This window comes from Lactuca serriola, chromosome 9 (genome assembly GCF_051521515.1).
Source record: "Lactuca serriola cultivar US96UC23 chromosome 9, Lser_US96UC23_V15, whole genome shotgun sequence".
Classification (NCBI taxonomy): domain Eukaryota; kingdom Viridiplantae; phylum Streptophyta; class Magnoliopsida; order Asterales; family Asteraceae; genus Lactuca; species Lactuca serriola.
Window position 1 is genome coordinate 46,171,959 of NC_136416.1, and position 15,535 is coordinate 46,187,493.

At 39.7% G+C, this 15,535-nt stretch overlaps 1 protein-coding gene across 1 annotated transcript; it reads right to left on the minus strand.

Moving 5' to 3' along the window:
• Positions 1-13,142: 13,142 nt before the first annotated feature.
• Positions 13,143-15,191, minus strand: LOC145075130 (uncharacterized). Its single transcript, XM_079021430.1, has 4 exons — positions 14,977-15,191; positions 14,728-14,894; positions 13,598-14,435; positions 13,143-13,327 (listed from the first exon to the last, which is right to left on the minus strand). The coding sequence occupies exon 3, from the start codon at positions 14,424-14,426 to the stop codon at positions 13,602-13,604; it is 825 nt and encodes a 274-aa protein (XP_078877556.1). The 5' UTR covers positions 14,427-14,435; positions 14,728-14,894; positions 14,977-15,191; the 3' UTR covers positions 13,143-13,327; positions 13,598-13,601.
• Positions 15,192-15,535: the final 344 nt, after the last annotated feature.

The window sequence follows — 15,535 nt, forward strand, 5'->3', positions numbered from 1 at the left end:
TCTACCACATATTATCACAAAATCATACTACATGACTCTACACCCAAGTATATCAACTATCATTAAATGGGTCGGCCATGGTGCCTTAGACCCATTGGTATGGTGAGAAGACTCACATCTGTCTGCTGAATACACAAGCTGCTCTCCTAACAGTCCGCAACCTCCCGTATTGGATATCAATATTACTTAATATTAGGACTTTAATATTCAAATGAAAACCCAACTCCAAACCCTTCTATGAGGCCCAAATATCATTTCCTTGGTAATGGGCCTGAAGTCCAAGTCCAAGATCATTAATAGGCCTCTTAGCCCATTAAGGCCTAACCTATATGTCCATGACCCTTAACAGATAAAAAGGTCCATAATTCATAGAATGCAACCTAGTCCAATAATCACATGAGGCCCAAAGGCTCAAAGGACCAAAACAGATTCGAGCCCATCTGCAATGCGTACGCTCAGCATACCTCCCTGGTACGTGCAGTGTACTGAGCTCGGGGACTTGCGTGCGGTGTACGCAGATTTACGCCTGGCATACTAACAGATTAAGCACCTTTTTCCATTAAGTGCTTAATGCTCGATTCCTTTACATCTAGAAGTCAGATCTAGGCCTATTAAGACGACCTATGGCATAAATTTGGCAACTTTATGCCTTTGCATGACCCATATGATCCCAACATCCTCATTAAGACCTTTTTGAAGCTTTTAACCCATGCATGTTGGATTAATGTCTAAGTCCATAACTATATTTGCTATGTACTTGACCCACCTCGGCATGGTCCATTTGGGTTGCACTTCACCGACACAATTTATATGGATAATCCTTTGAGAATAGCATGCTTATGATTTTTATTAATATATTATAAGTTCCAATATATTAATATATAATCATATTATTTAATTAGTATTGATCAAGAATTAATTTATAATTAATTCAGTGATCAAAAGGAACTAATTAAATATGGACTCTTAGATATATATATATATATATATATATATATATATATGTGTGTGTGTGTGTGTGTGTGTGTAGTAGGCCAAATTCATTTAGGTTCGGCTAAGTCTTCATGGATAGCTCATGGAGATTTAACCCATGGATCCTAGGAAATGAAAGGTCATGGGTATTAGGGTTTAACCCTAATCCTCCACACTATATAAAGGGTCTTATGGTTCATGAAATTGTGCTAGTGGCTAGTGTGGATACACTAAAGAGGGTAATAATCGATTTCATAAGTGTGAGCCAAGTATCCATATTCTCTAAAGGTTTTCCAAGGTGTTTTGGTGATTTGTGATTCCACTAGAGGCTTCCACACTATTGGGGCTAAGCTCTTAAAGCTTGAAGACATCAAGCTACATCAAAAGGTATGTCATCTAACTAGAACTTTGTAGTACAGGTGCTTCATAATATGCTAGTTAGGATGAAACCTTGGAATATTTGATATTTTCATGTATAATAGAGAAAACATAGACCCAAGGTTTATTGGGTTGCATGTACACCATAGGAATGTTAGAATGCTTAAAACCCAACAATGCATGAGGTCAAAACTCCCATCAAGACTCCATTTTTATGCTAGAAAAAGACTAAGGGACCTCAGATCTGTCATCTCCATCCTTTGGAGTTGCTCAACTCACAAGAAAAGGGTCCAAGACCAACTAAAGGGACAAAACAAGAAACCCTAGCTAGATCTAAAGATTTAAGGTGAAAGACCCAAGCTCTTTACCTCCACAAGCTTTGCAAGATAACTATGATGCAGGATCTTGAAGCACCAACTCATTCCAAGCTTGTTTAACCACCTTTTCTTTTTTAAATGAACACTAAAAGGGCCACAAATGCACTTTTTAAAGCTCAAAAGTGTCTCATAAGGTTCTTTGGAGTGTAAGGACGTTCTAAGGTTGTGGAGGCTCACTAGGGTTAAGTCCAAGGGACTTAAGGTCATTTAAATAGGCCTCTTGTCCGAGAATTAGGGTTTTGGATCTCTGGCACGTACGCCAAGCATACTTCTGGTACGCCCAGCGTACGTCCAGTTTCCCCCGCGGTCATCCATGCATAGTACGCTAAGCATACACTTAAGTACGCCCAACGTACTCAAAGGACCAATCATTCAAAAATGTAGTTTTCTTGAGAGTTTCAAGACATACCAGATTTCGAGTGTTACAACTCTCCCCCACTTGAACTACACTTCGTCCTCGAAGTTCGTAGTTACAAACAGTTCGGGATACTGCTCCCGCATCTCCTCCTCTGGATCCCAAGTACATTCGGAGCCCTTCCGGTGTTGCCATTGGACCTTTACCAACTTCACTTCTTTATTCCGAAGACCCTTCGTCTTCCTATCTAAGATGACGACCGACTTCTCGACATAATTCAGGCTCCCATCCACTTGAATGTCATCCAATTAAACAACTGCGGACTTGTCAACAACACACTTCCGAAGCTGAGACACGTGGAAGGTATTGTTTTTGGGTTTTGGTATAATACAACATCCTATGGTGCACATACAACCCTAAATACCTTGGATCTATGTTTTCACTAATTATACATGCAAATGGTTTCCAAGGTATTGAACCTATAGCTAGCATGCAATTGTCATACAAACTACATAAAATGCTAGATAGTGTAACATACCTTTTTGTGTGGATGGAGGTCTTGATGTATTTGGCCTTAAGAACTTAGCCCTAATAGTGTGGAAGCCTCAAATAAAGTCACAACACATCAAGGACAAAGGTGGGACTTGAGAGAGAATCGCCATGCACTCTAAAACCTTCATGAGCTCCAAGAACATGCACACACTCTAAAAAGGTGGCACTCTTAGGTCATAACATATGTATTTTATGTGTTGAATTCTAAAAGTCATGGGTATAACCCAAACCCATATCCATGGATTTTATGATCCATGGTTCATGTGGCCCAACTCCATATGTATCCATACATAAACTTGGTCCAACATGGATCATAATCCCAACACATATAAATATAACTAATTACCATGATTAGTCCCCATAGTTTTAATCAGTCTCTTTTGATTACTAAATTAATTCCAAATTAATTCTTGATCAATACTAATTAAAACATATGATTTCATATTAATATATTAGAACTTATAATATATTAATAAATCATATATAACCTCTTCACTCAAAAGTCCATCCTAACAAATTGTCCTGTTGATATGCAACCCAAATGGACCATGCTACTCTCGGGTCGAATACATATCAATAATAGTTATGGGCTTAGACACCTAATCCAACAGTCTCCCACTAGGATAAGTATAAAACTATTATTGCGTATGACTCCAAAACCCGACTAGCAATCGTAGCTCTTAAAGCCGTTGTCGAACTCTAAACAAATATACGACATGTCCATTAGATAAGAGATCATATATTCCTCCACTCTAGATATCATATGGACTGAGACATGGATTGTAATCATTCTCTCTGTCCATTTGATGTTTCCCGATTTCCGATTTATGACTAATGAATAATTGAACAAATCAAATCAGTCCAGGCCCGGCCGAGCACTTACATTTTGTCATCACCAAATCATCAAGGGGCCCACATATATCGCTTTTATCCCGAAGGTAAAAGGAATGGATAAATTTGACTCATATGGATTGTTCTACTACTTGTTGAATCATACACAAAGGCACGTTTTATAACATCGAGTTACCGAATGCGTTTTCGTGCAATCAATGTACAACCAACTCATAGTAACAACTCATATCTCTAGGTTTGAAGAATATAAGATATTATCGTCTCATGATTCACTCGTGATAAAATCCATGGAGTGATTCAAATGATCGTGGGTTGAATCCAATACTCAGAACTTCTGAGCACTCATGAATGTTGTAGCAACCATTGCTATGTCTAATGCACCTTAGACAAATCTTACAAGCCAGATTCATGACAGCCTTAATTCATATCTACTTCCAACATATGACCGACTATGGATGGTTTGAATAACTTAATTATTCTGGAAGTCAAAACATGCAAAGTGAAACACAAGAATAATACTAATCCTATATGGCCCCAACACTTTGAGAGTAAATAAAAACACCTTTTATCTAAGCACCATATTGATTACTCATTATTCAATGTTTCGATTTTATCAACTTAATACTTGAATTGGAACAATAGTCATGCCATGCACCAAACATGCACACTATGTTCGTCCAAACAATAGCTATGCCATACTCCAAGTATGCACACTATGTTTACATATGGTCTTTTCTTTTGTGAAATAGATCAATTGAACACGACTCCAATGATGCTCATTTCACAATCCTAATCCCTATTGTAAATGTAAGAATACCAAACTCTTGCCATTTACTGTAATCTGTTAGATTCTAAACTTATATGCAATGATTCCCTTGTAATGACTATGCACAGAAGTCACAAAGACTTGGCAACAGACATTACAAAGTATTCCAATGGAAAGCAATTCCATGGAAATGAAGTCTCAAATTTAAAGTACATTCCTTTGAACATCCTTCTTTGCATTAAGTTCCTTAATCTTACACAGATTCAAAGAATAACTTCCACCTATGGAAACAATTCCATATTCCCATTTTGACCATCACTTTTGAACAAGAGTTGCCTCTTTTCAAAATATGTCAATATGGTCCTTACTCTATACTTCCAATTGTCCATGAGCAACCAATCTTTGGTAAACCTCAGATTGTCCTCGACAATTTGCTTAATCATTTCCAGTTCTATTCCTTTTTCCATCATTTCCACTTAAGTCATCCTTTTCCACACATTGTCAGTCCCATGTTAGTGTGTCGGTTTACCACACACGCTCCACTAACGACTTAACAAAGGTGCAAAGTGTAATTTCATGGGTTAGCACCATTTCACATTTTCCTAAGTAACTAAGATTGGGAATTTATAAGTGTTTAGTTACTTAGTATTTATCATTATATTTTTAATGAAGGGAGAATTATAGTCCTTTCCTACCTGTTCGGCTAACGACCCTCCACCAGTCAAGGAAGCCGTGGGTGAGAGTGGACACCCATTAAACTGTTATTTTATAGGCAGTAACCTTATACCCCCCCCCCCCTTTTAGAGATTGGCTTCATGAATGAGGCCTACTAACGGTAAGATTGACTTTACTCTTATACATATACATATATATATATATATATATATATATATATATATATATATAATCATTAACTTTTAATATTATAATAGTATAAGGGTGAATTTTAAACTATTAAAATTCTTGGGTTTGATTTGGAATTAAAGTATATATGAGGAGGTAACTTTGCAAATTCCAAAACTTGAGGCAAGTTTTGAAACTTTTCAAAACTCTTCAATTTCATAACATATGAGTTTAATATATGTTTTAAAACTTTTAATGAAGAGACTCTTGGAAATCCATAACTTGAGGACAAGTTATGGAGTTCATAAAACAATTTATGGAGAAAAGATTTTTCAAGTTATGGGCTGATGATATATAACCTCTTCTCTCAAAAGTCCATCCTAACAAATTGTCCTGATGATATGCAACCCAAATAGACCATGCTACTCTCGGGTCGAATACATACCAATAATAGTTATTGGCTTAGACACCTAATCCAACAATTGTAAATCTGACTAAGCTCCTCAGGGAGCTCTAAGCGATATGCCACCTTGCCCACCCGGGCCGTGATCCCGAACGGGCCTATGAACCGAGGCCCCAACTTGCCCCTCTTCCGAAACATGATAATCCCTTTCCAGGGCAACACCTTTAGCAGTACAAAGTCCCCCACCTGAAATTCGAGATCCGCACGCTGTCGGTCAGCATAAGTTTTCTGATGGCTCTGCGCGACTCGCAACCGGTCACACACCTGCTGAATCAATCTGGTGGTCTTGAGCACTACCTCAGTGCTCCCCATGACCCAATGAACAATCTCATCCCAACACACTGGGGTCCTGCACCTCCGACCATATAACATCTCGAATGGAGCTCGGTCAATACTGACGTGATAGCTATTATTGTATGAGAACTCTGCCAGTGGGAGGTATGTATCCCAACTTCCTCCAAAATCCAGCACGCATGCTTGAAGCATGTCATCCATCGTATGGATTGTCCTCTCACTCTGAACGTCGGTTTGAGGATGATATGTCGTGCTGAAATGTAGTTGAGTCCTCAGTTCTTTGTGGAACTTCTTCCAAAACCTGGATATAAACCGAACATCCCTATCAGAAACCACCGACACTGGCACCCCGTGCCTAGCAACCACCTCTCGAACATAAATATCTGCCAACCTTTCTGCAGGTATACTCTCGGAAATCGGAATGAAGTGGGCACTCTTCGTCAACCTGTCCACAATAACCCATATGACATCCACACCCCTCGTCGTCCTCGATAGCTTTGTGATGAAATCCATAGTGATCTCCTCCCATTTCCACATAGGGATGGGTAGCGGCTGAACCTTGCCATGAGGCCGCTTATGCTCGGCCTTGACCTTCCTGCAGGTCAAGCACCGCTCCACAAACCAGGCGATCTCCCGCTTCATGCAGGGCCACCAATAACTCAACCTCAAATCTCTATACATTTTTGTAGCCCCTGGATTTATAGAAAACTTGGACTTATGTGCCACCTCTAAAAGCCTTTGCCTTACCCCCCTGTCACTGGTACCCATACCTGGCCACACTATGTCAAAAGGCCGCGACTATCCTTAACAAACAAAGGATATTGTCCTCGAATCCTCTCTATCCTCCAATTCTCCTTCTTTATTCCCTCGACTTGAGCCTCTTTGATCATATCACCATCATCCTCATACAAATGTTCCCAATCGGGGACCCCGCCATCTTGCGGCTCAATGCATCGGCCTCCACGTTGGCCTTCCCTGGATGGTATAGGATCTCATAATCATAATCCTTCAACACATCCAACCACCTCCTCTGACGCATGTTGAGGTTCTGCTGATCCATCAAATACTTTTAGACTCTTATGATCGGTGTAGATGGTGAACCGTACACCATATAAATAGTTCCTCCAAATCTTTAGGGCAAACACCACCGCCCGCAACTCCAGATCATGTGTGGGGTAATTCGCCTCGTGAGGCTTCAACTGCCTCGAAGCATAAGCAATCACATGCCCCATCTGCATCAATACCGTACCAAACCTTGAAATCGATGTGTCACAATATACCACTAGATCATCCAACCCCTCAGGTAGAACTAGAACCGGATCCTCGTATAACCTCCACCTTAGGGTCTCAAAAGCCATCTACTGATCCATATCCCACCGAAAGGTCGCATTCTTCTTGGTCAAGCGGGTCAATGGCACAACAATCTTCGAAAAATCCTGGATAAATCTCTGATAGTAGCCCGCTAAACCCAAGAAGCTACAATTCTCTGATGCATCCCTCAGTACTTCCTACCACATCACAGCCTCCACCTCGGCTGGATCAACCGAAATACCCTCTTGGTTGATGACATGCCCCAAAAACTGTACTTCCCGCAGCCAGATATCACACTTGGAGAAATTTTCATAAAGTTTCTCCGCTCTCAGGGTCTCCAATACCTCCCTCAAATGTTGCTCATGCTGCTCCCTGGTCTTGAAATAAACCAGAATATCATTTATAAAAAAAAATCACTGACTGATCCAGCATTGGCCTACACACCCATGAACGCTGATGGGGCATTGGTGAGCCCAAACAGCATCACCACAAACTCATAATGTCTGTATCGAGTCCTAAAAGCCGTCTTTCATATATCCTCATCCCAAATCCTCATCTGATGATACCCGGACCGAAGATCAATCTTGGAGAAACAAGATGCACCCTGAAGCTGGTCAAACAAATCATTGATCCTCGGCAAAGGATAACGGTTCTTCACCGTTAGTTGGTTCAGCTCCATGTAATCAATGCACATCCAGTGCGATCTGTCCTACTTTTTCACGAACAGTTGCGGTGCTCTCCATGGAAAACTGCTCGGACAGATGAACCCTCGGTCTAGCAGCTCCTGAAGCTGCGTAGATACCTCATGCATCTTGGGTGGTGTCAATCAATACGGTGCCTTTTCTATCGAGGCGGCACCGACACCAAGTCGATACAAAACTCCACTTGCCTCTTCGAAGGCACCCCTGGTAACTCTTCAGGGATAACATTCCGAAAATCTTGTACTACCGGCACAATACCCACATCCGTCACAGTCTCTACTCTCGTATCTGAGACATAAGCCAGAAATCTTGTGCAACCATGCTGTAACAAGATTATTATTGGTATGGATTGGCTAAGCCCTAATAGGGCGGTGATTGACTACGTGCAGCAGTTGGTACGGATCAGGACCCCAAGTGGGGGAGAGCTGGTGATTCAGGGCGAGAGGCCACAACGAGGACCAGCCTTATGTTCAGCAGCGAGAGCTAGGCGCTTCCTTCAGCAGGGTTGCGCAGGATTTGTCGCCTATGTTATGGATACCCGGGAGGCGGGTAAGGCGACGGTGGGGGATGTGCCAATGGTACGAGAGTTCGCAGATGTATTCCCTGAGGAGTTGCTCGGGATACCTCCGGAGAGGCAAGTAGAGTTTAGGATCGACCTATTCCCTGGTACGGATCCGATAGCCAAGGCACCGTATCGGTTGGCTCCTCATGAGATGCAGGATTTGTCTACACAGCTGCAGGAGCTGTTAGACAAGGGATTTATTAGACCGAGCAGTTCACCTTGGGGAGCCTTGATTCTGTTTGTGAAAAAGAAGGACGGGTCGCATTGGATGTGTATAGATTATCGGGAGCTGAATAAGGTAACGGTGAAGAACCTTTACCCACTCCCGAGGATTGATGACCTCTTTGAACAGTTACAAGGAGCATCTTAGTTCTCCAAGATTAATTTGCATTCATGTTATCACTAGATGAGGGTCAGAGAAGAGGATTTGCAGAAGACTGCTTTACGGACGCGTTATGGCCACTATGAGTTCATGGTGATGCCTTTCGGGCTCACCAATGCTCCTGTCGCGTTCATGGATCTCATGAACCACATGTGCAGACCGATGTTGGATCGGTCTGTGATAGTTTTCATCGATAACATCTTGGTTTATTCCAAAACGCGATAGCAGCATGAAGAGCACTTGCGAGGGGTTCTGGATACTTTGAGGAGGGAGAACTTGCATGCTAAGTTCTCCAAATGCGAGTTCAGGTTGTGCGAGGTGCAGTTTCTTGGGCACCATGTCAACCATAACGAGATTTCGGTTGACCCGGCCAAGGTGGAGGCCGTGATGAGATGGGAGGTTCCGAGGTCTCCATCTGAGATTCGAAGCTTTCTGGGACTGGCAGTGTAACGACCCAAATGTCATGACTAAAAAATTTCTTTTAAAAAAACATTTCTAATCATTATATTAAATCATTCAAACACATTAACAGGGTTTTATAACAAATCATAGTATCTTTTCAAAACACCTATTCATTTTATCAGAGTAAAAATCCCAGGCTAACTAAACTATGGTGTGTGCCATGCAATCATCCCGAGCTCTTCCCTCCACTACTGAAAGTACATGAAACCAAAACTGAAAACTGTAAGCATGCACGAAGCTTAGTGAGTTCCCCAACCTACCACATACCATACACATAGCCACATACTACAAATATTGGGCCTCGCCCACTACCTCAGGCCCCGCCCGGCTATAACAGGCCCTGCCTGCTCCAAGCCCCGCCTGGCTTCGAGCCCCGCTCGGTGTACAGATCTGTTTCTCTTAGGCCCCGCCTGTCTCTGGGTGTGACATCCCCAAAATCTCGGCCGGAAAAGACTGTTTTCATTTATGCTTTTTAAACATTTTTCAGAGTAAATCCTTTTGATTTTAAAAGAGATGCGGAATTTGTTCCCCAAAACAAAACATGATAAAATAGATCTTTTATCAAAACATTTCATAAAGAAATATAATTTCATTTCATAATCAAAATCGGGATGTCATGTTCCGATACAGACCATAAAGCATAAACGATAACATTACAAGTCATTCAACAAATATATACATATACAGACTTGTAAACAAAACAACTTGATGATTCATCCATCTTATGCCCTTGCGCCACTTCCTGTAAAACAAATAAACTGAGTGGGTCAGGCTTGGGAGCCTGGTGAGCATGTAGGGTTTTCAACCCACAATAAATAATTATATTTAATTCAACAATCAACAATAACCTGATTACCCATTCTCGTTATCCTCACTTTACGTCCCTAAAACAACATCTATTATAAGGGACCTAGTCTAGGATTTTCGTCGGGACGGACATTACTGCAAAGGGGCTTCCTTAGCAATAAATATCCTAAAGGCAACCATGAGGGGGATAGAGTACACCGGTGAACACGTCGTTCACAACACCTACAGGTTATGAGCCTGCTAGTGTTCCACAGGACTGTCTAGAATAGTTCGTGGTCGTCATCCATACTCTGCTGAATGACTAGGATAACACCAACAACATCGAGGCTTCTCATCTGTTTGTTACACACCAATTATCTACCCATGTTCTACCCAACATATTAGTAGATAAAAATATACATTTTTATACAAAGTTTAAAACCTGTATAGCATGCTCGATCAATACATTTTTCCACATAACAGATGAGGCATTCACACATAACACGTATTTCATAGAGAATAAATCAGATCTATGAGATACAAGAAAGTGAATATACATTCACACATATAATCAACAAAGTATACACGTAACACGTATTTCGTATAAAATACTTCATAATAATGTGTTAGAAGAAAATGACTACACACTCACTTGATCAGAAGATGATCGGGCAGCACTACGGCTTGCAGAAGTAGTGTTTCTCCGTAGATCCGGAAGATCTTCACAAAAACCGGGCTCCTCGCGGGCAGGGCTTCGGCTCGGAAATCTCACTTCTTGGGATTCTCGGGGCTTCAGAACTTGCTTCGGGTCTCGGGAATGATACCGGAGCTTCGGGATATGATTGGCATGCAAATCGAGGCAAAAACTAGAGAGAAGAAAGAGTTTCAACAAGAGAAAATGGCTGATCATTTATAGGCTGCTGGGTCTGGGATTACGCTGGGCGTAATCTCCAAGTACGCTGGGCGTACTCAGTACGTTGGGCGTAATTTGGTTACGCTGGGCATACTTCGACGTCACTGCATGCGTCATTTGGTGGCACTCGAGTATTGGTCAGACAAGTTGCATCCCTCTGAGTACGTTGGGCGTACTCAAATTACGCTCGACGTAATTTGACTCGTCAAACTTCTAAATTGCGTAACTTTCGCATACGAGCTCCGGTTTCGACGTTCTTTATATCCACGCGTAGGTCAGACCATACTCTACAACTTTCATTTAGACTCCGTCGGCTGATTTTGACATTTATTTTTATTATTTATTTTTAGAAGGCCAGGACAGAAAAACTTCGTTATAAATTCATAAATTCTTCGTCCGACGTCCGTTCTCGCCTAACTTTTCATCGTTTCGCTACTAACAACGAGATCTTCGATTCTCGTTTAGATTGTTTCGGCTAAAAACCGCTCGATCTCAAATCAAGTATTCGGGCTGCATACTGCAATGTCGAAATTTCAGAAAATCATAACTTCCTCATACGAAGTCAGATTCGGGCGTTCTATATATATATATATATATATATATATATATATATATATATATATATATATATATATATATATATATATATATATATTCGGAAACCTCGTTTCGGCTACTACAACTTTACGCAAAGATATCGAGTTTATTTTACACTTAAATTTTGACGCTCATTTTATTCTTAAGTCATTAGATTATAATAATTAAGAAAACACACACATAATTCACATAACTCACAAATAATACATTTTTATTATTTCAAATTGGATTAAAAAGGTTAACCTAGACTATTACATTGCTAAAAATGGCAAGCCAAGAAACACGGGCGTTAAACTGGGCCCCGCCCGCTAACATATACTAACACATAATCATATCACAACACATAAACTAGACAAATACTACTGAATTCCTGTTCTAAGGCCTCACCTATCTTGGTCCCCGCCCCTGTCATGGTACTGATGAGTCATAGAACCCTGTCCACACTCCTACTGATAGTGACATACGGGCCCCCGCCCATGATCACTCCTTTCCTAACTCGGGCCTCACCCCTGTTATAATCTCAGTTTGGGAGTCGGTTTGCAGCAGCAACGACAGTGTAGGATTATTCTAGTAGCGTTGAGGTGAATCTTCTGACTATACTTGTGTGGTAATTTATGTGTGACCGGAGGGTCTTATTTATGTTATTGACTAGAGGGTCTTATTCGTAGTATTAACCGGAGGGTCTTAATTGCTTATACTGATATATGTGTAATTATGCATTCTGTCTTTGTGACTTATGTTGTTATGTTATTCTGTGTATATATTGAGTTATGACTGGAGGGTCCATACCGAGACGTGAGACTGGAGGGTCTTCACTAAGACACATGATCAGAGGGTCCGTATTGAGATATGGTCATGAGAGGCTAATTATTTGTGTATGTGTTATTTTAAGAACTCACTAAGTTTCATGCTTACAGTTTTGATTTAAATGTATTTCAAGTGCTTTTGTAGATTCCGGAAAGACGTAGGCATGATTGTATACATTCGTCGGCTTATGATGTCTTGTAGATTTTAGGATACTCTGAAATTGTGTTAATTATGATTTAAAATTCTGTAATGACTTGGATTTTGAATAATGATTGGTGAATTAAAAATGATTTTTTTTTTTTTGAAAATCAAGGTGTTACATAGAATTTTGTATAGCATTGAAATCTAGCAAATGTCATCCATTTTTATGTGTTTAGAAGGTCATAAAAGTCAAGAAATATTCAAACTAACCGTTTTTGGAGCTTACTAACAGTTAGAAAAAAATTGATTTTTTTCGAAAACGCCCGTTTTTTAACGGTTAGAAAAAAAAATATTCGGTTTCAAACCGATTTTTGGATCTGGTTTTCGTCAAATCCGGTTTACAATCTGGGGGTCGATCCGATATTGCGTCCGAAACTTCAATCCGGTCACTGGTTTGGTCAAAACCAGTTTTGACCAAATCCGGTTTCCAGATCGAATCCTATGGATCAATCCAGTTTTCGTGTACATCTCTACCCACGACCCGAACATTACACGATTGTCAGACCTACCTATTCATCATTTTTACTTGAAATCAAAGATGCAATGTAAAAAAAAAAAAGAAAAAAACTTGATGATCAAAATTCATATTTTCATTGAACAAACACAAACACTTGTAACAAAAATTGCAGTATTTCCATCTAAAAAGACCCAAATGATTTGATTGTGATAGACAATCTCGTTCAATTTTCTAATTGCATATGTCCTCCGGGTGTTTCTTGATCTAGCAACGATCCTCAATTCTTCAAAATAGTACTGCATCAAAAGGCCACAAACATAGAGCTAAATTAACATTTGTTTCTGAAATAAACTAAAAAGATAAATAAGAAAACAGGGATTTGAATGAAACAAATATGCCAAAACAACGCCAACAACAAATCAAATATATATAAAAGAATCCCAAAATGTTTATGACTATAAAAGTTGAAACACATCCCATGGAAGCTTACTCTCAGAAATTAGACCACCACTACTTAGACCACTAGTTAGTAAATTAAGGTGTAAAGAAAAAAACAGATAAAATACCTCTTCACATGGATTCCCACTTGTTCATCACCTCCGTTTTTCCTAGTTGAACAATATTGGCACATGCATCGGTATGTGACAAAGTCTCTTGCAACAGTCTCCTCAGATTGTTTCTTGCACTTTCATTTTTCAAGTAGTCTCCATCAGAACCAACGCTACATAAAGCAGCATCAAGCTCCTGAATTGAGGATTCCACAAGTTTAACTTTGGAGTTAATGAGAGTGGCGTATGTGATGACCGATGTTGTAAAATCCTTTGACTTGTCAAAAAGCGTTGCCTCTTTATGAAACTTGGATGATGACCACTTTTTGCCGAAGTGAGTCACTCCCCCTATGAAAATTCCTAAGCCACTCAACCAACGGTGGCCAAGGAAATACAAAGATCCAACAGCAGTTACAAATCCAGGTATCATGAAATTCCATGATCGGTTAGCCCCGGTCTTGTCCCTTTTTGCTTCCTTTTGTAGTTTCTCTATCTTAGCAACAAACACTGTCGAGGAAGAGAGTAAGCTACAAAATCTCCCGTGCAGATATCTGAGCTCAACCAAGAGGGCAGATGGTCCATCATATTTATAATCCATGGTAATGTCTTCAGTGTCTCCACTTTGCTTCTTCTGGTACTCACAAATTCGTTCGAGCAGATTTGATAACTGATAGCAGATTTTAAAGAACTCATCTGCCATTGGATTCTCGTGCCCATCAACTGCCCCAAGCACTACATTTTGATTCCGACGAATAAAATCAGGAGCTATCATCCGCTGCATTGCAGCGTCACCACCAATCATAAAGGTTCCATCCTGTTCTGTAATAAGATCAGGGGCTGAATCCATGCCTAAACCCTACAAAATCAAGATATATATATATATATATATATATATATATATATATATATATATATATATATATATATATATAAATGCTTGGAAAACAATAAAAAAGGTTTGGGTCTATTCATTGAGGCAATATCACAAACACTTGGCATGCAATCTTAGAACCAAAAAAGCATTGAAATCTAACCCTGTACTCTTTTCTACTTTAAATCAAATTAAGCTAAATTTCCAGCTTTCACCCAATAACAGAGCATTAATATCATAAAGAAAAACAAAGAACTCAGAACCAGAGAAAACTCACTATGAAGTTCGAATTATAGAATGTTCACGGTGAAGAGGACTGTTGGTTTTAACAGTGTAGAAAAGAATGGTCCACTCAGGGTCTGAAAACGTGAATATAAACATACATGGCGAACACAGGTGGGTCAGTCTCAATTGTAAGAGCAGCCGTCGTACACAAATGGCAGCCTATTCATCAGTCAAAACAAAAACAAAATTCATTTCAATTTTCAACTAATACTTCATTTAACAAATATAGAAAAGCAACTACCTTTCTAGCTTGAGAATAAGATGAAACATGAGATCAATGCTGTTGGTCGGAGTATTGACACTTCAGACTGACTTTCATGATTTCAGATTTATGAACTTGACTGTAGATGGAGAAGGCCGATGCAGGTTTAATAAGAAAGGGGTTTAGGGTTTGGATGAAGTAGCCTCTTGTGATGAAAATATTAATATATTTAACATTTTTTTCAGCCTTTGACAATCGTTGTAACAACAGTAGAAGCGGATAATACCTTTGGGTATTTATGTGAAAATGTTTTGGTATGATTTATTTTTTATTTTTTGTTTTATATATATATATATATATATATATATATATATATATATATATATATATATATATATATATATATATTTATTGTATTTTAGTTTTAGTTGGTGTTTTTTTGGACTTTTTTTTTCTAGTGAAAATGGTTCCGCAGAAGGAAATCTTCTCTCTCTCTCCCTCGCTCCCCCCCCCCCTTCTCTCTTTCTCTCTCTCTCTCTCTCTCTCTCTCTCTCAATTTAGACCGTAAAGTCGATCGAGAAGGAAATCCCATGGTATT